This window comes from Homalodisca vitripennis, chromosome X (genome assembly GCF_021130785.1).
Source record: "Homalodisca vitripennis isolate AUS2020 chromosome X, UT_GWSS_2.1, whole genome shotgun sequence".
NCBI lineage: Eukaryota > Metazoa > Arthropoda > Insecta > Hemiptera > Cicadellidae > Homalodisca > Homalodisca vitripennis.
In genome coordinates this window covers 156986525-157009641 of record NC_060215.1, presented here as the reverse complement: position 1 = coordinate 157009641, position 23117 = coordinate 156986525, and the positions used below count along the sequence as shown (strand labels likewise).

General features: G+C 33.2%; 2 protein-coding genes across 2 annotated transcripts in view; both read left to right on the top strand.

Moving 5' to 3' along the window:
• Positions 1 to 3169: 3169 nt before the first annotated feature.
• Positions 3170 to 9654, top strand: LOC124368628. Its single transcript, XM_046825867.1, has 5 exons — positions 3170 to 3349; positions 4643 to 4730; positions 4817 to 5055; positions 6812 to 6957; positions 8908 to 9654. Coding segments are annotated over exons 1-5 (1086 nt in total). The 5' UTR covers positions 3170 to 3347; the 3' UTR covers positions 9519 to 9654.
• Positions 9655 to 9841: 187 nt separating this feature from the next.
• Positions 9842 to 23117, top strand: part of LOC124370053 — a 59657-nt gene continuing 46381 nt past the window's right edge. The window contains exons 1-7 of the mRNA XM_046828373.1: positions 9842 to 10118; positions 11296 to 11504; positions 13004 to 13076; positions 14268 to 14367; positions 18077 to 18246; positions 19615 to 19857; positions 20760 to 20981. Coding sequence (XP_046684329.1) covers positions 9888 to 10118; positions 11296 to 11504; positions 13004 to 13076; positions 14268 to 14367; positions 18077 to 18246; positions 19615 to 19857; positions 20760 to 20981 — 1248 coding nt within the window. The 5' untranslated portion in view covers positions 9842 to 9887. The remainder of the gene's footprint in view (positions 10119 to 11295; positions 11505 to 13003; positions 13077 to 14267; positions 14368 to 18076; positions 18247 to 19614; positions 19858 to 20759; positions 20982 to 23117) is intronic.

The following is a 23117-nucleotide window of genomic DNA, read 5'->3' as shown; positions in this document are numbered from 1 at the left end:
GAAGTACTCCTTGAATATTCATCCTTCTTACATGATCTGATGAGAGTAATACCCGACTTGACTGCTATCTTGTCGCTTGCACTGTTGTTCTGGCCGTGGAAGTACTCCTTGAATATTCATCCTTCTTACATGATCTGATGAGAGTAATACCCGACTTGACTGCTATCTTGTCGCTTGCACTGTTGTTCTGGCCGTGGAAGTACTCCTTGAATATTCATCCTTCTTACATGATCTGATGAGAGTAATACCCGACTTGACTGCTATCTTGTCGCTTGCACCGTTGTTCTGGCCGTGGAAGTGTTCCTTGAATATTCATCCTTCTTACATGATCTGATGAGAGTAATACCCGACTTGACTGCTATCTTGTCGCTTGCACCGTTGTTCTGGCCGTGGAAGTACTCCTTGAATATTCATCCTTCTTACATGATCTGATGAGAGTAATACCCGACTTGACTGCTATCTTGTCGCTTGCACCATTGTTCTGGCCGTGGAAGTACTCCTTGAATATTCATCCTTCTTACATGATCTGATGAGAGTAATACCCGACTTGACTGCTATCTTGTCGCTTGCACCATTGTTCTGGCCGTGGAAGTACTCCTTGAATATTCATCCTTCTTACATGATCTGATGAGAGTAATACCCGACTTGACTGCTATCTTGTCGCTTGCACCGTTGTTCTGGCCGTGGAAGTGTTTCTTGAATATTCATCCTTCTTACATGATCTGATGAGAGTAATACCCGACTTGACTGCTATCTTGTCGCTTGCACCGTTGTTCTGGCAGTGGAAGTACTCCTTGAATATTCATCCTTCTTACATGATCTGATGAGAGTAATACCCGACTTGACTGCTATCTTGTCGCTTGCACCGTTGTTCTGGCCGTGGAAGTACTCCTTGAATATTCATCCTTCTTACATGATCTGATGAGAATAATACCCGACTTGACTGCTATCTTGTCGCTTTCACCATTGTTCTGGCCGTGGAAGTACTCCTTGAATATTCATCCTTCTTACATGATCTGATGAGAGTAATACCCGACTTGACTGCTATCTTGTCGCTTGCACCGTTGTTCTGGCCGTGGAAGTACTCCTTGAATATTCATCCTTCTTACATGATCTGATGAGAATAATACCCGACTTGACTGCTTTCTTGTCGCTTGCACCGTTGTTCTGGCCGTGGAAGTGTTTCTTGAATAATTCAGCCAGCTGTCTGTTCTGCAAATCAATATATTTTTAAAAACCATATAACCCATGTGATGTAGAATATCATTTGCAACTTTGTTCTGTTGAAATCTCAATTTCACCAATTTTATCGCTTTTAATGTTGTTTGGCGGAGCTGCTCAGTTTTATAATTACAAAAATGTCATCAGGAAACTGTAATGATAATTTATTTCCTTCGATCTTGGAATAAATTGGCCTATCTCCTTGGTTTACTTTATTAGGATCCAATATTTTGCCAAATAACATGTATGTCAAATGTGAATTGTGTACAACAATGTTAGGATTTTAAAAGTCTAGTTCCTGTCTGAGACAAACGTAATCATTATATAGAGATGGAGAATGAGATAAAACCAAAACATTTCACCTAAATTCTAGCCAAATCAATAAATCCATTCCATTCCATGCCATAAAAAAAAATTAATTTTTGCATATCCATCTATTGTGTTTGCTAGATATTTGATAATGAACGAAAGTAGTACCGGTAGCTCTTACTCAATTCATGTTGTCAATTATTGTGTTTGCTAGATATTTGACAATCAACGAAAGTAGTACCGGTAGCTCTTACTCAATTCATGTTGTCAGATATTGTGTTTGCTAGATATTTGACAATCAACGAAAGTAGTACGTACCGGTAGCTCTTACTCAATTCATGTTGTCAGTTATTGTGTTTGCTAGATATTTTACAATGAACGATAGTAGTACCGGTAGCTCTTACTCAATTCATGTTGTCAGTTATTGTGTTTGCTAGAAATTTTACAATCAACAAAAGTAGTACCGGTAGCTCTTACTCAATTCATGTTGTCAGTTATTGTGTTTGCTAGATATTTGACAATCAACGAAAGTAGTACCGGTAGCTCTTACTCAATTCATGTTGTCAGATATTGTGTTTGCTAGATATTTGACAATCAACGAAAGTAGTACCGGTAGCTCTTACTCAATTCATGTTGTCAGTTATTGTGTTTGCTAGATATTTTACAATCAATGAAAGTAGTACCGGTAGCTCTTACTCAATTCATGTTGTCAGTTATTGTGTTGGCTAGATATTTGACAATCAACGAAAGTAGTACCGGTAGCTCTTACTCAATTCATGTTGTCAGTTATTGTGTTTGCTAGATATTTGACAATCAACGAAAGTAGTACCGGTAGCTCTTACTCAATTCATGTTGTCAGTTATTGTGTTGGCTAGATATTTGACAATCAATGAAAGTAGTACCGGTAGCTCTTACTCAATTCATGTTGTCAGTTATTGTGTTGGCTAGATATTTGACAATCAACGAAAGTAGTACCGGTAGCTCTTACTCAATTCATGTTGTCAGTTATTGTGTTTGCTAGATATTTGACAATCAACGAAAGTAGTACCGGTAGCTCTTACTCAATTCATGTTGTCAGTTATTGTGTTGGCTAGATATTTGACAATCAATGAAAGTAGTACCGGTAGCTCTTACTCAATTCATGTTGTCAGTTATTGTGTTTGCTAGATATTTGACAATCAATGAAAGTAGTACCGGTAGCTCTTACTCAATTCATGTTGTCAGTTATTGTGTTTGCTAGATATTTGACAATCATCGAAAGTAGTACCGGTAGCTCTTACTCAATTCATGTTGTCAGTTATTGTGTTTGCTAGATATTTTACAATCAACGAAAGTAATACCGGTAGCTCTTACTCAATTCATGTTGTCAGTTATTGTGTTGGCTAGATATTTGACAATCATCGAAAGTAGTACCGGTAGCTCTTACTCAATTCATGTTGTCAGTTATTGTGTTTGCTAGATATTTTACAATCAACGAAAGTAATACCGGTAGCTCTTACTCAATTCATGTTTTTAGTAACTAATTGTAGCAACAAAGCACAGTCACGTTGATTCTACACCAGATGATGTTACTGTAGCCACAACACTGTGTTACCACAACAAATCCTCAATCAATACTCTACAACCAAGTGCACTCTGGCTGTGGAGTAACTTGGCTATTATGTGTTCTTATCATTGTTAGAGATGTAGTTTATTGTTAGAGATGTAGTTTACCGCATTATTGTTTAACTAAGCAGTGACAGTTCTTGTGTTTGTTTCCTTGGAACATCAACGATGAGTTAGATTTTAATGTTATTAGTCTGGAGATCGACTTTGCAATGTATGTAGCCTTATGGCAAGTTTTATCACTAACGTGTTTTCCTTGGTTTATATGAAAGAATAAGTACAGTTATTGTACATTAATACACTTGTAGTGTTACAGACCATAATTAAATATAAAAATAACTGTATTTAAATTAAAAATACGATTTAAACTTATAGTTTGTAAATATACTAAAAATATTGGAAAATTTCAAAGTGTATAAGCTGAAGCTAAGCATGGTTTTTTAAATATAAAATATATAAATTTTGAGTCCTTTTTAACTGCAGATCTTTAAATTCATTGTATTTTGTGAATAAGTATTGTATTTATATTAAATTTAACTTTTTAAGATATACAAATTGTTAAATATATCTAGTGTAATAAAGATTCTTACCAAATCAATTCTAAATACTTTGAAATTGTATTAACTCTTGTATTATAGTTTTCTAAACGTTTATGTGTTGTTAATAATAATAAAACAGAGAAATAAACAGTTTAGCTTAAATTTGGTTGTTATTTTGAGTAAGGGTAGGGTTTATTGATACTAGATACCTGTATGTATCGAGACCAAAAATAACTGTATTGTATTGAGACAAAAATATAAGTTTTTGTCTTGTTTTTATGAACAGATCTTCACTTGATAACACATACATTAATTTATTGTTGTATTGAACATTACAATATATAATAACAAAACATTTTGGTGGGATTAATAATATTAAACAATGAGTATATAAATAGCACAGACATAGATTGTAATGTCATTCATATATCATTTCCACTATTTATATCACAATAAAGCAGTATCAGCTGAAAACAAACATTTTGACAAAATAAAAACAATAATAAGAAACACAATTAACATTTACAATAAAGCAGGCAAAGAACCAAGAATCTGACACAATTTTATTCAATTTATAAAGATGCATTGTTATCTTAAAATTCATTTATGTAATCAAAAAATGGTTTTTTAAGATTCAATAATGAAATTCGTCACATAAATCTCTATCAGCATTCTGAGGAATTTATTCCTCAGAGAACATCTCTGAAGAAAACAGCGAGAATCAATTATACAATTTTAATAATTTGTTATAACCTTATTATAATTTAGACAATATTTATTTTTGTATAAAAATTGGGTATAATCGCATAGGTAGTTAAAAATGTTCTCTGAGGCACTGCTAACAAGATAAACATTTAAAATTAATTTCTGTTAAAATTGTATAATTGATTCTCGCTGTTTTACTAGAACTACCTCATAAAGCACACATAACATGGAAGAATATTGTTGGTTTTCATGCATGTTAACAGGTTGCCGATGGAAGACGTATACATTTCGTGTGTCATTTTTATACTATTGGTATTGCTACCAAACCAGAAAGTCTCTTCCTCAGTTCATGTAAGTGTAAATTTAAAATAAAATACAAATTTAGTCTAGGAAATTGTGAACATGTGTATCTGCTATTAACTATTATATCTTTTCAGAAAATTGAATTTCAAGAAAATTTCAAAACAGACAACTTTGACATCCCTGAGACTATTGACAATGAAAGCAACTCTGACAGTAACACATTTAGAGAACATCTCCCAAGAAATAGTGATTTCCACTCGAAACAAATCCCAATGTCAAAACAAGGGGGAATTTTTCATAAAAGAATACATACTATTATTCATGAAACAAGTCTCCAGAAAATGTCAGTAAATTGTGACACAAATATAGATGTGTAAGTAACTTTCTCCATCTCTTTTTTATAGTTATGTATCATCTGTACTTTTTTGCTTGTTTGTTTTGGATTTCTCCTCCAAAACATTATTGGTAATCATTACTTAATAATGATAAATCGAGAAATCAAGAGCCAATTTTCATTGCATAAACACACAATTTAGTCTGTAATGAAGGGTAATAAAGGAATTTCCCCTAAAGAGAAATAAATTGTCAGTTAAAAATAAAAGGGTTAAAAATGCCAAATAAACTTTTGACAAATCGGATATTTTTAGTTTGAAGAAAGAATCAACAATCTTCATTGTAAAGAACATCAAGTTACATTACAGTGCCAACAATCGGTACAATTAGCTAACAAGCTAAGGTAAAATCAACAAGACACTAAGTGTAATTTTAACCTAATTAAAATCAACACTAATAAAATCTTGGTTGTTGTAGAAACATTCAGATATTAAAACAGTATTAATTATTGACCTTGACATACTTAATTAAAACCAACTGCAAGACATGAAAATAATATTTATGTCAGTATCAGCTAATGACATAAAGACATTAAAGTGATGGACTAATCAATCAGCAGATGATTCTTTCCCATCTGTTGGAAAAGAGTTTTTTATATAAAATGGTTTCTCAGGAATGGTGTTTTATTTAAATTAATTTATATGGTTTTACGTCTGAATAGTGCAGTGACATTAGATTTTGTTACAAATGTTTCCTTGCTGTCAATTGTTCATCACAATGACATTAATTAATATCTATCTCTATAAAATGTAGGCCTATTAATCTATTTTTGACATTTACATTATCGTTTGGGAAATTAAAGTATAAGAGCAGTTTTTGCAACTATTATTTCAGGAACTACTAAACTTGTTTAAAACAAAAACAAAAATCTAAGTACAGGAGTACTTAGATACCTTAGATATGATTCACAAACTTGAGGTTAGAAAAATGCACAAACAGCAGTTCAAAGGATTTTTGAACATAGAAGAATAACACGATTGCAGACATTTCCCATTGTTGCATAAATCTGCCATCTGTTTAAAAAAAAAACTGTAGTTGGTCAGGAAGACAAATCTTGTAACGTAATGGCTAGTGATGGAGCAGCGATTTAATGTTTTGTATAGTCTAGTCTGGGAAGAAGGTTCTAAATAGTAAATAATAAATAAGTTTGTAGGTTAGGAGTTTCAAAATGAGGAGCATTCCTAATAAGACAGATTGGTAGGTAGATTTCCAAAAACGAGGTTTTGGTACAAAAGCGTTTCCAAGTAAAACGTGTTTGTAAGCAGTTGGTTTAAAAATAAAAGATATTTTTAACGATTGTATCTAATCAATCAATCAATATTTTTTATTACCATAAAATAAAGACCATTGACAAAGTTTCATTATAAATATAAGCAAGTCAGTTATAAATCTTATATTATCTATCTAGATATCTAATATTTTAGTTGTCCTTTGATCGTTGTCATCAAACTGCAGATACTCTATGTACAGCATGAAATTTTCTAAGACATTTAATGTTAGACTGGATCAGGTTGCAGTTGGTTTTAGATTTTAAACAGTTGTTATAGGGGAGACAAGTTAAATACATTACTTGAGATACTTTCTAAGCTAAGCTCTGGGTATACTAGAAATATAATGATTTAATGGAGTATTTTCATTTTACCACCCTTTATCTTGGTAATCAGGACTTGTAAAGTGTCGTTGAGAAAGAATTTCTCTTAGAATAAATCTGTTGGTGAAGCTGGATGTTGGTGCAGATGCGGGGAGTGCGGTGGAGTTAGCCGTGTTGACCACTGCAACGTATGTGGAGGAGACAACCGCTGTGTCAGCTGCAACAGTACACCCGGCACCAAGCGTGATGCATGTGGCAGCTGTTCTGTGCCCGAGGGTAGCTCCTGGAATGGTGACGTTTGCAAGTTTTTAATACAAGACAACATGTAGTATGAATATGGGTATAAAGTAGGGTCTTACTTGTCTGAAAGGCTACAAGCAGTTTATTATTTAGGCCATTTTTCACAATACTTAAATGTAAGAACTGGTGTCCCACAGGGCTCAATCCTGGGCCCAGTATTTTTTATCACTTACATAAATGATTTATCTGGTTGTATTACTACTAACCATGTGAGCTCTTATATGTTTGCTGATAACCTGGCTGTACAAGTTAAATGTAATAATATTTTATTTGCTAAAGGTGTTCTTTCTAATATTAGTGACACTATCGAAGACTGGTCAGCTGCCAATTCACTCTGTCTTAATACAGATAAAACCCAAACTCTAGAATTTTGTTTAAAACTGTCTAGATAACAGAACGTTGACTATGTGAAATTCTTAGGAGTTATTCTTCAAAGTAACATCAAATGGGATAGGCACATTGAAATGTTATGCAATAAAGTGTCTAAGAGTATTTTTATATTAATTAGGCTAAGATCTATTGTAACTACAAACATCCTCATTACTGTCTACTATGCATACCTTCATAGTTTCTTGTCTTATGGAATTATTGTATGGGGCAATGATTGTAACACAAAAAAATTATTAATTTTACAAAAACGTGCTATTAAGATTATAGCTAATGTAAACATAAGGACTCACTGTAAACCTTTATTTAAAAAGTATGGTATTCTTACAGTACCTGCACTTTATATTTTAGATTGCCTATTGTATATAAAAAGAAATTTACATGCCATACCTACAAATAGATCTGTACATAACCATATGACTAGAAACTCAAATTCTCTTAGAATATCTCAATGTAGTCTTAAAACCAGTTTAAATTGTTTTGCTGAAACAGGCATTAAACTCTAAAACTCTCTTCCTTCTCATCTTAAATCTCTTGAAATTAATTGTTTCAAGAAAAGTGTAAAGAAGCTAATTTATTAATATCAGCCCATATGACATCAGTGATTATTATGCTGTAATTGGATAGATACTTGTTACTAGGCCTAGGCAATGCATGTAATAGGTAATAGTTCATGTAAAAGAATAGTTCACTGAATTTGAATTTGAATCCTTTTTACAGCCATCAGGAGTTATTTTGGAGTTAGTCCAATTGCATTTTGAGAATTATTTATTACTCTTAATTGTTGAATTTTAGTTTTGTTGATTAATTTCATTGTTTTACATGTTTTAATTGTCATTTAATTGAAGTGATTTATATTAACTAATTTATGGCGTTATTTTAACAACTATTTTCACACCTTAACGTAAAAAAAATTTGAATTTTTAATGTAATAGTTTATCTGTAATTTAACTTATAGTATATCTATATCTATAAGTATATCTAGACTTGGCGTTGTGCTGCAATACTAACGTTGTTAATACTTGTAAAAAGTTTTAAAACAATAAATTGATTGATTGATTGATTGAAGGGAGAGAAATAGTAAGAGTTGTCGTTATACAGTTACTTAACACCTTCATGGTTTTCTTTTTGTACCTTAAACTGTGTTACTGAAATTTTTGCTGTTTCTTTAAGAGAAAGTTAGGACAGTTTAGGTATATACTTTTTACTCCAAAAAAGTGATTTTTAGTTTAATATTCAAATTTTTATTATTTTATAATATTTTGTTCACTAAACCATTTTCACTAGCCATGTTCATATTATCATCTTGTAAACAAAGTCAATGATGATAAACATTATCAAAAGGGCTCTAAGAGGTACATACAAATACTAACATAAGATTAATAGTCTAATTGTATATGTGGTCTCGGATTGTCAGTAAGAGTGATAATAAACATTGTCAAAAGAGCTCTGAGAGGTACATATCAATTCTAATATTTGTAGTTATTAATTTACTTGAATCAAAGTTAAAGAACTTTGGAGATCTGTTATATTTTTACATATTATGTTTAGTAGACTGCCGAGCTATAGTCTCTGTGTATCCGCTGGTGCTGGACAAGGCTGCAGGGACTGAAGTAGAGCTGGCAGTAGAGCTGACTTCAGCTGCTGCTGGATATCAAGACATTATGTGCACCATCAGTCAGGAGACTCCATCCCTTGTCCTTGTAAGTTCAGTTGTTCCTTTTTTTATTTTTTTTATGAATGACAGGCACCATGTATGTAGAGCTGGCAGTAGAGCTGACTTCAGCTGCTGCTGGATATCAAGACATTATGTGCACCATGAGTCAGGAGACTCCATCCCTTGTCCTTGTAAGTTCAGTTGTTCCTTTTTTTATTTTTTTATGAATGACAGGCACCATGAATGTAGAGCTGGCAGTAGAGCTGACTTCAGCTGCTGCTGGATATCAAGACATTATGTGCACCATCAGTCAGGAGACTCCATCCCTTGTCCTTGTAAGTTCAGTTGTTCCTTTTTTTTAATTTTTTTTATGAATGACAGGCACCATGAATGTAGAGCTGGCAGTAGAGCTGACTTCAGCTGCTGCTGGATATCAAGACATCATGTGCACCATCAGTCAGGAGACTCCATCCCTTGTCATTTCGTTCTTATTTCATATTTATCATGATGTACAATGTACAAGGAATAGTGTGACACATGAAAATTTTAGTATTATACATATTTATACATGAATTCTGTTTAGTAATTTACATACACTTCAATAAGCTATTTAGAAACTGAAATTAAGTTAGAAAGACCGAATCTGTAATAACTAGACGAAGGAGATAATAACTAGATACGTTTAGCTCTAATTTAAATTTTTCATTTGATTTTATATGTTTTAATTATTTGGTTACATTCGTTTACAAATCATGGTTACATACATGTTTTATTTGACTTTACCTTAGCAAGATCTAAATTGTGGCGATTGCTTTCTACTGAAGTTCTTTCCCCTTGTGTTGTATGTGTGCCTGTTTGCTTGTATTAATCCCGTCATATGCTTTTACACAAACATAATCAGCTGACCAAGAGAATGTCACTGGAGGATGTAGTGCTGAGGGTCAAGGTACCTCTGAGTCAACTGAGTGGAGAGTGTCACCTGCACTGTGACAGTCCATCTCCTCAGCGTCACTCCTGGGGCACTCACACTCTCACTGTAGTCGACAGTCGGACACTCACTGTCACATCTGTGTCTCCGTTAGTAGCTACTGTCGGGGTCACCGTCCAGGTGATCTTCTCATTTTTACTCAATGTAATCCTAAGGGAAAGTATCCAATGAGTATGAACAATCAAGTTAAAATTCACCCCAGTTGACAGTATCCTTGTTACTACATAAGAAGCAGAGGGGACATATTAAGATAGGTACTGTATGAATGAAAGGTGGGAATGATGTACAGACTCATTAATTTTAAAGTTATTATTCCCTCTATAGAAGTCTGAAGTTTTATTGTCTGAATAAAAATTTGTGATTGACAAATTCATACCTACATAAATGTATAAATCATTATAAGTCTATTTTAATATAAAGACATAACCATGTAAAAATATTATAGACTGTGAAGGAAACAGGATTTTTCCGGACATTTGCCATCGTTCAGTGAAACAAGAAAACAAGAAAACAAGAAAACACTACTGAACGATGGCAAATGTCCGAAAAAATCCTGTTTCCTTCACAATCCTTCCATCGTCAAAAATAACCTTCAAACAAAGAATTATAGACTGGCTTGAACAATATTATCACAAGACACCTAATAGTAGTTAATAAATTAATTATTTTGAGATATATATTGTAATTTAAACATTAATAAAACAGTAATTTTCAGTTTGTTTAACAGTAAGGCTAACTTTATAATTATTAGTTAACATTTAAAGAAAAAGAAACAATAATAAGATTAATGTTATAGTTTAGTTAAAATTAAAATAACAAGAAACAATTAATAAAATAAATGGTCCAAGATACACCTATTTTTTCTATTGTTAAGTTGGGCTTTGTTGTGCTCAGCACCATGTTTGTTGATTCTTATCTTGTTTAAATGCCTATCGGTATGTTTTAGTGTTTAAATCCTGCAGAAGAGCAAATAACAGTTCTCAAAACATATGTATGACAGGTTTTTAACACGTAACAATGACAAATTTACGTGATTATGTTATCTTTAACGTGCTATTTACATTAATTATAAAATTATGGAGGCAGATAATGAATAGGAAAGTTCAGATGAACATTATCCCGAACAACTTAAATACTTATTTTATATATCAAAGGTTCTGGAACCTTACAAAAGGTTCTGGAGGGGTAATCCTACTTACTCCAAAGTATATTCTAGATGGCCACTATCTCAAATGCTATGTATATGTATTCCTTCTTCCAGGAATGGTTACTACTAGTTTTGTTTGCTTATTTTCAGTGGAAGCTGGTAGTACATGGAATAACAGCCCCGTTAGATCTCTTCTGCTTCATTTTGGATTCAAATATGACAGTGGTAGATATCTTGCCCACCAACAGGGTCTCAGGGAACCCCCTGGCGTCCACCGTGGTCTGTCCCCCTTCTATCCCTCTCTCTGACAAGCCACAGTTCCTTGGGGTGGCTTTCTCTCGAGCCGCGGTGGCTAACCTGTGAGTCTTCCACTGCTATATTTAATCATAATCCTGTAAGTAGCAACCGTCAAAAGTTGTTGGTTGGATACGGTTTATACAGTGGCAACTGACAAATATAGTTGATTGAGTACGATATGTAAATTGGCAACCAATAGTTATTGTTGGTTGATGTAGTGCATCGTTTTGTTTGAAGTAGGATGCTCAATAATGTCTCAAACCAAGTGAAACTGTACATTATTGGAAAGTCAAGTTTCTAGGTTTATATTTTTATGTGTAAGCATTACTTATCGGCAATTTTGTAGCTTTTAATTGTAAAGGATAATAAACAATTAAAATCACCTTTTGAGTAGCCATTACTATGAAATTAATAATTTATTGAGTAGCCATTATCTGTGACTTGCTGATGTCTTGCAGAGTACAGGTGGAATAACAAGGAGATGTTTCTCAGCCTGACGAGCCACACAGAGTGGCCGGCTGTGTTTAAAGTTTCTACTCAGCGATTAAGCAAACATTTATGTCACCCTGACTCAGATTTATATGACAGTATTTGAACTTCGACCCTTTAAATTACTAGGATTTAAAATCAATTCTCAAACTCTTACAATATTTACCAGTTACAAGTTTAAATCTTTTTTATTGGATATCATTTGGCTAGTATTCTTTTCTCATAAATGTTTCAATTAGCCATACCATGTAGTACAAGCTATAGTTTTTAAATAAATTAAAAGTATTTTTATTAGCAAAATAAAAATACAACAAAGTTCCATATCTTGATATTTGGCTCCACCAAATGCACTATTATTTCAATAAATGTGTAGGATACATTATAGTGGCACTCGGATAAAAATAGCAGCTCTAAACGATGGTATATGTAGCACATAGTAAAACATTAATTTAGTTCCTTATTTGGCCAAGAGGTTACAGCACTTTCCAGCTACACCTGGTGTAACTGTGTAAGAAAGTAGGCCACATGTAGTGGCCTTGTCAAGCTGAACTGTAAAGTTAAGGGGGACCATTGAGTGCTACTCGCAGAGCTAAGGAACTGGCTGGACTTGATCGTAATTCTTTGTTCTGACAAAGAAAACTGCTATGGACACCGTAGTGGTTCACCAAAGTCCATAATCCATTCTTGGTACCGTAATCCAAGAGAAAATAACTGTTCATAGTTTTGCTTTCAAATCTGGGTTCTGAAATGTTATTTGCTCTGAGAGAAAACTAAATAACTCATATTTACAAAATAGCAATGCCAAATTTGAAAGTATCGTGAATTAAAATTATGAATTTAATTATCCAAGTACTGGTCTACTGGTAAATTTCATTTAATGTGTGAATTCAAACAATGTTATTAAAAGAAATATTTATAACTGTATATTGTGTATTAGAATACAATAGACCAACATTTTCTCACTCATCAGTAAAGAATAAATCTCATTAATAGTGTAAATTATATTTGTATTGTTTCAGTTAAAGAAAAAGAATTTGAAGCTTGAAATATTAACAAATGTTATAAGTTACAGGTCTGCCAACAATACAGTGAGAGCATCAAGTCAAGCAGCACCACTGATACCTCTCCAGGCAGACTTTGCAGAGGTAATCATACAATAGACTTACTCACTGAACTACTAAACATAGTTTTCCTTACTTTACAAACTTTAAACAAACACAATTACAGTGAGGTGAAACGCAGTGTATCGTCATGTGAGTAGTCATTACATCAGCTCTGGACCACGCTGTGTTCACAATTTTACTGGTACCAATATCTGTCTCTTTTACTGATCAGCTTATAAAAGTTTCAGCTTTCCCCATCCCCCAGTTGACACTAGGATTATAATGTGTGAAAAGATCAACACATCAAGTAATACATCTACATATTAATAAAGTCTATATAATATGTGAGCGGTGAAAATAATGGTAAACTTCCTTTAACTCACTCTTCGAGTGAAGAAGTTTAGATAGGCATGAGTCTGGATTGCTCTGAAGTTGATGGACAGATATTCCAACATTTACTATCAAAGTAGCCTCCCTCTTACCGGTCACCACTTTAACTAGCCTCGGTTTTAAAAACATTGATATCCTTTTAGCCGGCCACTTGATACATTGTTTAATCTGAAATGAACAACTAATCTGTTTTTCTTTTCTTCTTTTTTTTTTTAAGGATAGGCCGATCCCCTTTTAAGCCTTATTCTGTCCGTCCTCATGGGCCACTGGCCTGTGCGAGGATCTTATCAAACAGAATAAGGGGGAGAGTCGATACAGTACGAGCTTGATTGTACTGATAAAAAGTGCAACGGTCACAGCCAGGATTTGAACCTGCGCTATCTCTAACTCAGACCCAAAGTCCAACGACTTAGACCGCTCGGCTATCGGCACTCCCAACTCATACGGACACTCAATGTGCACGGTTTTGCTTTATTCCTGTAAAGACTTGAATCTTTTTTGTAGTCTGTCTAGATGTTTTCGTGGGATGTCGAAGTTAGCCTTTTTACAAATACAGAGGAACTTATTTAGCAGCAAGTAGGCTACATTCATATTTTTGTTTATAAAACATCTATTGTACATCAAAAAAGTGAAATATAATGTTTCAATTACTAGCTCATACAGTTATAAATGTAGCGATACAAAGTTTCAAAATAAAAGAGAGGCTACTGCTACGCTATTGTTAACACTTTTGTTAAATGATTTCCAGATTCTTGTCAGTTTGCACGGTTTTATGATTTACTCGAAGAATTAATGTAGAATTGAATTTGAATTAATAAAGTGAATACTTATGCACATTTGTAGGACTCGAGTGTTATCCGGGTGGAGTTCAACCAGAACATCGAAGGCCCCGCTGACTGCTCCCGAGTGTTCAGGTCCAGTACACAGATTTTACTTGGAGGCGGTGAGTTTGTCTCAGTATTTTTAATACTGATAGATTGAGGCATTTGTGAACATTCTGAGACAGGATTCTCAACACAAAGTACAAAGTAATGAAGTAATGACAGAGATCAGTTGCTAGACTGTTTCATTAGTCTGTAAATAGTGGTACACAGCCAACTGTATGTCGTCTTACAAAATATTCTACCTATGATTAAATGTTAGGTTGTTCAATACTTCGCTGATGTCTCTTCTAGTATATCAAATATGCGTACTATTCAATTCATTGGAAACAGATTTGATTTTAAATTTATAAACCAGCCACTTTTTGTTCCTATATGAAATTAGAGCATTGTTATAATTTATTACAAATATATATGTTTATGTTGCTCTGTTGCCTGTTTGTTGTTTTTATTTTGGGCCACCAGGCACTTTCTGCATCTCTGTAAATAAACAATACAATACCTATCTTTTATATATATATATATATATATATATATATATATATATATATATATATATATATATACAGGGTGATTCATGAAGTTCTCCCCCCACTTCTACAGCACATTGTACTAGTAAAAATAATGAAAAAATGTTATATAAACATAGGTCCGAAAACGCTTCGTTAGCGAGTTACAGCTAGCGAAAGATTTCGCCTGAATTCCTGGGTAAAGAGTAAAATAAAGCCATACTGAACTTTTGGAAAGGTTAATTAAGTAAGAAATATCGTGGATTCTTATGTATTTTTACCTGATAAAGCTAATAAAATAGGTTTCAAAACTGTACCTGTAGTAGTTTTTGAGGGATTCAGGGTTAAATGCAAAAAATTGGGGCACGAAACAATGATTTTTTAAGTTTTATGTACAATAACTTTGTTAAATTGGTAATAAATACATAAAATCAACAAACATTAATTGTAGAGAATTTAATTCTGAGAAAATTGATATAATCAAAGTCTAAAATAAAACAGAAATAAGTACCAAAAAATCGATTTTATTCAGTATAATACATTACTAGCTGTAAAGAAATACCGTACGGTATTTAGTTAAAATAAAACAAAAACAAAATGTTTGTTCCTTAATGATGAGATAAATTGAGAAAACAAGATTAACTGTTAAATAAATTAGTTTGTAAATAAAAATATCATGTTTTATTACGTTGTATTTTTTTTAAATAAAAATTTACATCAAATGTTCGAAAATAAATGAAGCAAACATTTTCCCATTATTGTTTACTAATCATCGAAATGCAGTTTTTTGTTTTATTAATTTCTAAGTTGGTAACGCACGAATAACAGCTGATCAACAATGGTATTCTGTACTGTTACGTTAGAACTGTGTATTAGTGGTGTTTTGCAAGCTACAGCAGGAGATCGGGTTCTGTGAATCGTGTTATTAAATGCAATTTTTCTGTGAGTTATAATTCGATTGTTTATTCAGCGAAAAAATGCCTTACTTATTTACATCAGAGGAATACGCTGATATGGTTTTTTATTTTGGGTTACTGTAATGTTAATGCTAGAGCTGCTGTAGAAGAATATGAATTACGTTACCCTAATAGGAGGATTCCAGATACCAAAACAATTTCAGGAACTTTTCGTACTCTTCGGGAAACAGGATCACTACCAAGTACTAGAACCAATTATGAACGAGCTGTCCAACTTGATGATGATATTGTTATTAATGCTGTTCATCGCAGTCCAGGTGTAAGTACACGACGTATTTCTAGGTGGATAGCAGTTTCGCAGTCAACGGTGTGGAGGTCACTTAATCGAAACAAATTTTATCCGTTTCATAAACAAAAGGTTCAACATCTACAGCTAGGGGATGGTCAGCTTCGCTTGGAGTTTTGCAACTTTTTGAATATTAATAATCAACTCTACAAGCGTATTTTGTTTATGGATGAGGCACAATTCACTCGGGATGGTGTCAATAACTTGCACAATGAACACTCATGGGCAGAAGAAAATCCACATGAGGTAGTGGAACAGAACTTTCAACACCGATTTAGCGTCAATGTCTGGTGTGGCCTTTTGCACAATCGGCTGATTGGACCTTTCATATTACCTGGACGCATAAATGCTGAGTTCTATTTGCATTTCCTTCAAGAAGAGTTGCCGCAGCTGTTAGAGAATGTTCCTTTACATCTCAGACAAAATTTGTACTTCCAGCATGACGGAGCACCTCCCCACTTTTCACGTGCCGTTTCTGCTTACTTAAATCATCAATTTCCTGGACACTGGATTGGTCGTGGAGGGCCTCACCCTTGGCCACCAAGATCACCAGATCTATCTCCATTGGATTATTGCATCTGGGGATGGATGAAAGACATTGTATACAAGACAAAAGTGAATTCTCGTGATGAATTAATTGCCCGTATTATGGATTCGGCTGTGCAGATACAGGGAAGTCCTGAAAAATTAAGAAACGCAACAAAAGCAATACACAAACGTGCTGCAAAATGTATTGATAATGATGGCCTCATTTTCGAACATCTATTATAAAAAGGTGCGTACGGTTGGCCCAACCTGATTAATTTTGCTTAAAACTAGTAATGTATTATACTGAATAAAATCGATTTTTTGGTACTTATTTCTGTTTTATTTTAGACTTTGATTACATCAATTTTCTCAGAATTAAATTCTCTACAATTAATGTTTGTTGATTTCATGTATTTATTACCAATTTAACAAAGTTATTGTACATAAAACTTAAAAAAAACATTGTTTCGTGCCCCAATTTTTTGCATTTAACCCTGAATCCCTCAAAAACTACTACAGGTACAGTTCTGAAACCTATTTTATTAGCTTTATCAGGTAAAAATACATAAGAATCCACGATATTTCTTACTTAATTAACCTTTCCAAAAGTTCAGTATGGCTTTATTTTACTCTTTACCCAGGAATTCAGGCGAAATCTTTCGCTAGCTGTAACTCGCTAACGAAGCGTTTTCGGACCTATGTTTATATAACATTTTTTCATTATTTTTACTAGTACAATGTGCTGTAGAAGTGGGGGGAGAACTTCATGAATCACCCTGTATATATATATATATATATATATAATCTCTTAGAGTAGTTTTAAAAAATTTTCTAAAAAAACAACAATTATTTTCTGTACAATATTTTGTTGTAATTACAATTTTATCAAGTACTCTTTATAAACATACACTGAATAAAATTTACAAACAAAAGAACAAACTCCTGATAATAAACTTTCTAAATGTAAATCACATTTTTGAAATTTAAACAAGTTTCAATTAGTTGTTAATTTAAAAAATAATAATATAATAAAATATAATTTTGAATATGACATTATATAAACATTATTATTAGGGACACTACTCGTTTGGGAAACCGAACACACATTTGGATTTAAATATAAACTTCTGAAGTTTACTATAGACATTTTTAGAGCTTAGCTAAATGAGTGTCTAAAATTTTGCCACAGAATGGCCTAACAGTCCAACTTATCAACTTTTAAAAATGTGAACAAAAGTATTTTTAACATGGCCTCAAAATAAAGTCTATACATGGCTGGTGGGATAAGTTTTAATACATGGTTAGGAAAAGTACCAGTAATAAATTAACTACATTTCAGAGAACTTCACCTCTCTTTACAGTTCAACTAGTACAATTGTTATTTTGTGACATGTCACCATTAAAATTAAATTAAGAATATTTGTATTTAGTATAGAACGTTGTCTATAAAGTTCAATCATATTTTAAACAGGTGTAAAATGTGAGTACATTGGCAACCGAATATATATAACCTTGGGGAGTGCAGCACAAATACATCCCCGAGACTTCTTGAGATTCTCGGCCCCCACCAGTCTGAGACCAAGAGGATCCTCTGTTCCTGCTTCAGTACAAGGTGATGCAGTAAAGCTGGACTTTAGGAAGGTAAAGTTTTATTAGTTTCGTTTCAGTTTTTATAAAATAATTCCATTCTCTTTTAATTGCTCACAGCAATATCAGTCTCAGTGGTGTGTATATTAACTCTCAAAGTGGCAGTCATTGCTTCCTACATGGTAGTAATTTGTTTGACATTGACATTAACACTGATATATTAAAATGATTATAAAAGATGTGATGACAATTATACTTTAAACTTATTAAACACCGTTTCACTCAGAAATGTTTGTAAAATAACAGTTTGTCTAAAAGTATTCATAAATTCAAAGTAATAAATGTTATACAATAGGTGCAAAATACACAGACGTGGACATGCATAACAAAACCCCACATTTTTAGCCAAGAAGTTGTATAACTTAACTGGTAATCAAATTGATGCCTAAGCCATCAATACACATCTCCCTTAACTTTGGGAAAAAAAACATAATGAAATATTGGGAAATACATTTAAAAAGAACATTAATAAAATTGTATTAATAAAAAATGCAATATGCTATATTTCTACTATTAGTTATAAGGATTCAAGCAACGAAAATTTCAAGAACTTCATATTATGACAGTTCCTTGTTTAGTTGTGTTTAAACTGTTGCTTTATATGGCTACGTCAAACAACATGTAAAAAAAAACAGCCAATATAACATAAGGAGCACAAACAATCCGCACTATTGTAACCGAAAAACTACCTTCCAAACAGTATTCAAGCAACATTATCTCTTGGACCAAAATTATGGAATGCACTGCCAAATAGATTAAGATCACTGCCATTTGGTATTTTCAAAAGACACATTGACTTTTTCCTTTCGAAACACCCATTTCATGAAGTGGATGAGTTTTTTGGGATTAATCATGAACTACACAGTTATTGATGATCTTAGGAAATTCTTTTATTTGTGTTGTAGTTAATTAGTTAATTGAATTGTTTTAATTGATTTTTTATTTATTTAATGTATTGCTTCTTTTAAAGATCTGTACAAACTGAAGGATTGCATTGATCTAAACATTGAAGTGTACAATGATGTGTTTTCGATGTAACAATGTATGACAAATTGCCATGTAATCTTTACCAGTAATAAATTAGTATCATTGAGTATCATGATATCCTAACACGATTTGCCTTTTATATCCAAACTTCCTATTTTTAGGAGGTGACGTGTTTTTGTATATGATCCCCAGAACTATTTTATCACCATGTTTGAATCAATTTATCAACAATATTTAGAAGGCCATTGACGCAGTAGACAGACTGGTATTTGTTCACCCTTTGCTGAAGTCAATGTGTTTAGATTTACAGAGTTTACTATCAGGTCAATAGAGGAACAAGAGTCATGGGTGTTTATAGCAGGTACAATGTTACAGGGAGTTCCAGCACATTACCAGGTGATAGGTCCAGAGCAGCTTTGTCCGCCGAGTATTAGCACTGTGGAGGTGGTACCCCTGACTGGACCTCCCCTGCTGTACAACTGGAGTCTGACTGTAACCGAGGCCTCTGCCACCGAGGCCACACAGAGACGCAATCTGCTGGTGTGGCTCGGAGCTAGACAACTCATCAGTGCGGCCCGACACGCCAGCGTTCAGTCTCTTCAGATCAACACTAGTCTGGTAAACTGTCTGGCACTTTTCTTTTAGGATATTTTACCACATTTATTACTTCATTCACGGTTTCATTACGTTTTATACCTTAGTGACCAAGAAGAAATTGTAAATACACGATTCAAGGTGTAGCTCTTCATTATTTCTGCAACACTAAATAATGAAGAGACACTTGTAATGAGACTTACAAGCACTACACACTTGCAATGAGACTTACAAGCACTAGACACTTCAGAGATTCATAATAAGGCCGAAGCCGATACAAAACAATATATTATTACTTACAAAATTACTTAAAAAACAACTACAGAATAGCTAAATGAAACAACAATAAATAGAACAATTTAACAACAAACATTAACACATTTGCAACTTTAAAGTTGTTACTATATTAGTTATGAATCGTACTGTTTCTTAAATTACAAATAATAACAAAATGAAATAACATGAAATACAATATATATACAAACAATAAAAAAAACATGTAAATCAAAAGGTACTATAATAAAAGAGCAAATAAGAAATATAACAATACTTGTACATATCAATTCAATTTTTACTTTATGTCTATATATTAATGTCATCATAGTCAATAACGGTTTTGCATATACATGTGAGTATTTATGAGTGTACATGTATATAGTGTTTACGCTGGTTTAACACAGTGATTTACTCTTTGTTAGTGGACAATAGGAACACAGGAGCTATTGTCCCACTGATGATCGTACAGTCTGCAGAAATGTGTATCGTCGATCATATCGATTTGATATTTCCAATTGTTAATAAACAAACATGGTGCTATGCGATTGGACGTTAATTCAAATATTTCTCTAGTTCAATCCAAGTGGACATGGTCAGCTGTTGATGACGTCATAGCAGCCTCCTTATGGAATGTAAACCATATGTTACAGTTGGTGCCCAACATTATCTACCACATCCAGGTTGTGGGCTACAACACGAAAAGGTTTGTTGGACAATCATCACACCTGGACTTTCAGTTGGCTAGTCCCACCAGTCATCCACCGGTCACCCTAGCCATCCTTTGCTCGTCCACTGTAAGAGCTGACTCTCCTCTCATGCTGGAGGCCAGAGTGTCCTCTGCCTGTGGTAACGTGTCTGTCAGTAACACTCAAGTGAGTATATTTGGTCTTAGCTTTCAGTTCAATCTCTTTTTGTTCATATGTATTTGAAATGTCATTTAAATTTGAATTTAACTCTGCCTTTGGGGCTTATACGTTCACGACATGCTTTTTGTTTGTTCTCTTGGGACAAGAAGCTTACAAATTGCACTTAGTCCTATAAGAAACAGCGCTGTTCCTGGAGTGACAGGATATTCAGGAAATAAAATGTAAGGTTAGGGGGTAGGGGCCGCCTCCTATCGAGATCAATGAGGAAGAGTTAGGGCACTAATCTCAAAGTCATGTCCCCCCGGAAGATGGGAAGGGCAGCTCTGAACCAGCCTCTCCAGTCAAAGCAGGCAAGGGGTGGCACACCCTTGTGTTGAGGCTAGCAAGAACCTTTGGGGCTAGGAAACGAACCCCACCAACTCTAAAAGACATCTCCCGCAGTAGACTAGACCTATCAAATTACCCTTGCAACCCAGAATCTCAACATTTGCGGTTAGTGATGTGCCGCTCCTGGACATCCATAAGGTTGCCCAGATTTAGTGACACATCGGTTTTTGCTGTGCCCAGTGGTGGGTTCAACTGGAAGGTATAAACCAGCCAGAAGTGAACTTTGTTGGGTCAGTTTAACATGACGTGCTTGAATACACTTTTGCATAGAGTAAAATGTGATAAATATACATGAAAATACATGGCCGCAGAATATAGATAAAATAATTTAAAATTAAAAATCACATAAGTACACATCTATATTAAGTAATAAATAGGAAACACTTTTAACAAGTACAATATCAACACACGAATAAAGTTGATAAGATATAATGTTATAAAATATAATAATATTATAAAATTTGAACAATTACAAAATTATTTATAAAAATGTTTTTATCAAGGTGTCTGTATGTGATAGAACAAAGAGTAAATGATAAGACTTGTGAGTACAACTCCCAGACTCTGGTGAAGTATTAATAGTATATAAAGCACATCTCTCCGCAATTTTATTGAATACTGGTCCAACCACTGTAGTTAGTTGATTAGCTATTCAGCTATTACTTGCAAAATAACAGATTCAGTTTTGGTGGTGACTCGTAAATTAAATTTGTAATAAAAGTAAAAAGCAATTAAAAAGTTATAAGACTAATTTAAATTACAGAGCATTGTAGACAGATTATTTATAATCACATTGATATTATATCCGATGATGTTAGATTTTGGAATAAGAGAATAATTTTTATCTGGTGGTCACATCTCCAAAGTAAAACTTTCTGCAGTCTCCACAAAGACATCTCCACCACCTATTCCTAGACTATACATGCCATCGCCTAAGGGTAGATAAAAAGTAATTTTAGGTTTAAAGTAATAGTTAAGAGTTAAAAATCAAATATTATTGACATTGTACTCTGCGGTAAGCAACAAAAAGTTGTAAAAGTCGGTTGTAACACAGTTCTTCTATTCTCTCACAATCTTGTATTTAAATTGAAACATATATAAATTAATTCATAGTTAATACATTATTATGTACAAAGTTTGCTTTTAAACTTAAAATACAAGTATTAGAAATGTTATATTTTATTGTATATACAGTTTATAGTGGACTCCACTAGCAAGTTATGGATCTTAGCAGAATTAATATAATGTATTTAAATTGTAATAAATAAATGAATAAAACAGACTTTTAACAGACTTTTTCCCAATTAATTTAAAGTATTTTGCTTACCATGAAGTACATTAATAAATAATATGATGGGCAGTCCAACCTCTTTTTAAAGGGTATTAATTGAACCCTTTAAGAACGACAGAACTTATTGTATTTTTTTTCTTGCATATACTTTTGAAGTGACTACTTCCTTTCTGAAGGGTGTACTGAAAAAGATGAAGGTAGAAATAGGGAAAATGCAAAATTTTTACATACATTATACAAATTTTATTGGATATACAACCTAAAAGATATTTTACTTTGCTTTTTTCTTTTATTTTTTTCTTTTACTGTTAGTTTACTACAAACATTTAAATAGTTTTATAGTCAAAAACAAAATATTCCAGTTTCTTTCTTTATTTTCTATAGAGTATAGAGTATTTTTTATATTTTTATAAGAGTACAAAATTTGACGCTGATTGATTGGAAAAAAAAAATGAAAAACACAA